This window comes from Pyxicephalus adspersus, chromosome 5 (assembly GCF_032062135.1).
Source record: "Pyxicephalus adspersus chromosome 5, UCB_Pads_2.0, whole genome shotgun sequence".
Lineage (NCBI taxonomy): Eukaryota > Metazoa > Chordata > Amphibia > Anura > Pyxicephalidae > Pyxicephalus > Pyxicephalus adspersus.
This window is the reverse complement of record NC_092862.1, coordinates 2,297,367-2,302,193: the sequence shown is the minus strand read 5'-3', so window position 1 is coordinate 2,302,193 and position 4,827 is coordinate 2,297,367. Positions and strand designations below refer to the sequence as shown.

General features: G+C 45.0%; 1 protein-coding gene across 1 annotated transcript in view; it reads right to left on the bottom strand.

The window, feature by feature from the left end:
- The window catches only part of LOC140330435 (calcitonin gene-related peptide type 1 receptor-like), a gene marked incomplete at its 5' end in the record, with an annotated part of 27,883 nt that extends 24,804 nt beyond the window's left edge, over window positions 1-3,079 (bottom strand). Inside the window, 1 exon segment of the mRNA XM_072410561.1 lies at window positions 2,947-3,079. Coding sequence (XP_072266662.1) covers window positions 2,947-3,079 — 133 coding nt within the window.
- Window positions 3,080-4,827: the final 1,748 nt, after the last annotated feature.

Genomic DNA, 4,827 nt, shown 5'->3' with positions numbered 1-4,827 from the left:
TTATTTGTTAGCAAATGTTTTCAATCCAGGTTTGCTGGATCACCCAGCCTCATTGATATAAGTGTATCCTCTCCAGCCTTGGAAAGCTTTAATAAATCAGGCCCATTATATCCAGACACATGGTGAAAGGCTGTGCAGGGGCTGATCTTAGATATTTGTGAACACAGCCAAGAGCTGCACAGATACCGGGATTTACACCATTGTGTCACCTCTGAGCTGCCATCAGGAATTGGAGACTCTGGATGATGCCAGAACAAAACATTTTATACTTAGGCTGTGGCCACTTTCCAAAAAAAATAAACATACGCCTTTAATTCACCTCCTTTACAATGAATCCGAAGGGAGGGGGTCAATCTTACAATCCTATTTTAGGATATGTGCTATCGAGAGGGTTACAAATTGTCGAGTTTCTGTATTATTTCGGTGTCTTTTAAATACAGAACCCCTGGCATGGCCCCCGCGTCCCCTTGTCACTCCGACCCCCTCTCTGTTGTCCTTTTGGCCTGCAGTCCTCGGACATGAAACACAGGAAACAGCTGCAGGGTGGAGGAGAAAGAGCCATTTCCTGCTTTGTAATGCGAGCAAGCCATGCCGATCTCAGGGTGGGCACCGGGCTGGACCGGGCACAGATAAATACAGACATTAGATCATGATCACTGGAATCAATGAGGATCATTTCCAGCATTAAAGGACAAGTGCGGTGCAGATTTTGCAGTTCATTGTATGATGGGGGGTGCAGAAGGTGTCCCGCTGTGCCCTTCTCCATAGCAAACAGCAGTGGTGGTCAGCTATTCGGGGTGGATTACTGGGCGACGCCAGACAGCTGTACTTACACTAGATTTTCACCCGAAATGTTTACAAATGTTCAGAGGTCTCAGATCCAAAAGTAAAGGGTTAATTCTGTTTTTTAGGATACTGGGACAGAGCCATGCAAGTTATTCCTGGGACTGTTTCCTGACAATCCTACAATCTCTTAGATTGTAAGCTCTTCGGGGCAGGGTCCTCTCCTCCTCCTGTGTCACTCTCTCTCATTTGCAACCCCAATTTAATGTACAGCGCTGGGTAATATGTTGGCGCCATATAAATCCTGTTTAATAATAATAATAATTATGGTCCTTGTTCAGGCACTTCCTGTCATTGGTTGTTAATGCTCAGTTCCTGTCCCATTTGTTCTCCTCCATTATCACACAGGCTTCTGATGGGGGATACAAGTGGCTGTTTCAACACAGGAAATCCACCCTGATAAATGCCATGCAGCCATTGCTTACTGCATGTAGGCAGGATGTGACTGCAATGAGGTATTGGAGATTAGCAGCCCCCATGTGGGAATTTGCCCCCATTTGTGAGGTTAGGTGCTGATGATGGGTGAGAAGACCTGGCTCACCATTCCAATTGATCACAATGGTTTAAGTCAGGAATTTGTAGGGGACACTGAAATTCCTCTACACCCAACTGGTGACTCCATGTCTTTATGGAGGCTTTGTACCCCAGGGCACAGTCATGGGGGAACAGAAAAGGGTCTTCACCAAACTGTGACCACAAGGCTGGAAGAGCACAATTGTCCACAATGTCTTTGAATAATGTAGAATGAAATGGATCCTTCACTGGGACGCCTTACTTGGTCAGAACCAGGACCCATTCAGCCGAAGACGCTTTGTAAGGTCAGGTACTGAAGGTGGGGATTTGGCCCCTATTAGTGAGGTCAGGTACTGATGTTGGATGAGAAGTCCTAGCTCACCATTCCAATTCATCCCAAAGGTGTTCATCAGTAGGGTTGAAGTCAGGGCTATGTACAAGACACTTGAGTTCCTCCACACCAAACTGGTGACTCCATGTCTTTATGGAGGGGGCTTTGTACCCCGGGGGCACAGTCATGGGGTAACAGAAAAGGGACTTCACCAAACTGTGACCGCAAGGCTGGAAGAGCACAATTGTCCACAATTACTTTGTATGCTGTAGAATGAAAAGGATTCTTCACTGGAACACCTTACTTGGTCAGAACCAGGACCCCTTAGCCGAAGAAGCTTTGTAAGGCCTGGTACTGATGGTGGGGATTCGCCCCCTATTGGTGAGGTCAGGCACTAATGGTGGGGATTTGCCCTCTATTGGTAAAGTCAGGTACTGATGGTGGGGATTTGCCCCCTATTGGTGGGGTCAGGTACTGATGGTGGGGATTTGCCCCCTATTGGTGAGGTCAGGTACTGATGGTGGGGATTTGCCCCCTATTGGTGGGGTCAGGTACTGATGGTGGGGATTTGCCCCCTATTGGTGAGGTCAGATACTGATGGTGGGGATTTGCCCCCTATTGGTGAGGTCAGGTACTGATGTTGGATGAGAAGATCGGGCTCAGCATTCCAAATTAACCCAAAGGTGTTCAGTAGGATGAGGTAAGGGCTCTGTGCAGGACACTCGAGTTTCTCCTCACCAAACTGGTGACACCATGTCTTTATGGAGTTGGCTTTGTACCCCGGGGGCACAGTCATGGGGGGGGGGGCAGAAAAGGGGTCTTCACCAAACTGTGACCACAAAAAGATCACAATTGTCTATAATTGTCTTTGTATGACATAGAAATAACAGTACCCTTTACTGGAGATACCTGAGCACCATCACGGTTCACATATTATTGGCCACATAATGTACTGTATATCCACAAGACAACATGAACAAATACATATTCACTCTTCCATCCTCAGAATTCTAAGAGGATCACCTTTCCTGGTCTAATCTGCTATAGCAAGGAAACAAATTCTTCCGGCCATGCTAACTTCCTGCATTGAACTAATCATTCTCCTGTTATCAGTATCACTCATGTAGTCACCCCCATTGTTACCCCGTGTGTGCTATAAGAGGAGGCTTAAACACTCCGCATGCATTCATCACAACCATCACCATGTCTGCATCCAATGATACAATACAACAAGGTGACTATGAGGCAGCCATCTTTACCTTCTTTGCCAGCAGAGGGGTCATGCAGTATTTTCTGGTAGCATTCATACTGCGCCGTCATAATCTTGTACCTCGTTACACTAACGGGGAAGACATCTTCAAAGGTGTCCATCTCCTGGGTCTCGATATTTGATGCTACAGACTGAAACAAATGGAGCAGTTAGTTAATGCATGACATGATCATCTAAAATATGTGATATGTATGGCATTTTTTTCAAGTTATAAAAAATCTTTTAAAAATACAACTTGTATATTTCATACAAGAATATCCCTGTGATACTGGTCTCCCAAAAAACTGTATTATCTAAAAAGAGAACACAATCAGTGCTACATGCTTTCAGACTGAACATCTCAAATTGAAAGTCACAACACTGACTCCTACCTCTTTGCCCTGTTTCCTGTACATTTCTCTGTTGGTGTATGTTGATTTTCAGATAATTTTTTTATCCATTCTATTATGTGTAAATTCCCCCAGCTACTAGATTGTAGGCTCTTCAGGGCAGGGTTGTCTGTCATTTGCAACCCCTATTTAATGTACAACGCTGCGTAATATGTTGGCGCTATATAAATCCTGTTTATTATTATTAATAATAATAATAATAATAATAATAATTATAATCTAAGCAGTTAAGATTAGGCAGGTCTACACTTCAAAAGGAAAGGTCTCTCTTACAATACACCTGTACCTGTCCAAAATCAGTGGCACCACATCAAGCCTTTAGTATTGACATCAGGTGACTGGGGTATCGGTATTCTTTGACCTCCTGAACCCATGTAATAGAGACTCTGTTGCCCATGGGCCATGCTTTTGGCCAATGAGTTAAAACTTTTGCCCGGCTCACTTATCTAGCTGAAACATCCGGGATCAGAATGAAGACCACGTGATCTGGTAACAGTGATGGACCCAAAGTTCTGGCATTAGATGGTCACATGTTCTAATGGAACAATAGGTAAGTCATGGTGGTCTTTAATGCCCCATATGGTCTCACCACCAATGGTACAAAGCAGTGGCCAAAAGTGAGCCCCTCTCCTTCGCTGGACCTCCAGTAAAGGGTCAATTGTAGACAATTAGACTCCTCCAACTTCACAGTTTGGTGAAGAACCCTTTCAGTTCCACTGTGACTGTGCCCCGGGGTACAAAGCCAGCTCCAAAAAAACATGGGGTCACCAGCTTGGTTTGGAGGAACCTATGAGTTTTGACCTCAACCCTACTGTCAATTAGGACACCAATCATGAGCCAGGACTTCCGATCCAACCTCATTTTCTGACCTTGGCTTAATGGACCCAAACAGGCATCAAAATCCTATGCTAAGCCTTCTACGAGTGAAGATTGTTATAGACACAAAAGACTGCTAAAGATCCAGGAGAGTCCAAATCCATCGTGACCATGGTTTTGCAATGGGACGTCCAATTAAAATTTTTCCTTTACGTAAAAGGGTAAATAAACCCTATTATAAAATGTAAAAAAACAATGTGAATCCCCTCCCCTTCTGTCTTTACTGCCATGGCAGTATAGACCAGGTGGGAGCACAAGGTCTCCTGGGATCATGGAGGCTTCAGGCTGCTCTTATGCCTGATCCTGGGCATAATGGGGAAAAAATAACGGGGAAAGAAATGCCAATTTCATGCATGTGCAGTGAGATTGACACTCTCTTTTTTTCCCCATATACATAAGGTTACCCCACCTGATCTCGTACCTGCGCAGTGCGAGATCAGGTGACAAAGCCAGAAGAAGGAAGAAGGCAGAGGAAGCTGGCGGCGCCCAGCGCGGAGGTGGACTACAGGACGGTGCAGGTCCCAGCTGAGGACAGCACTGGGGGCGCTGCAGAAGTAAAAGTAAATGATAATTTGTTTTTATTTTTAGTTTAATTCCGCTTTAAG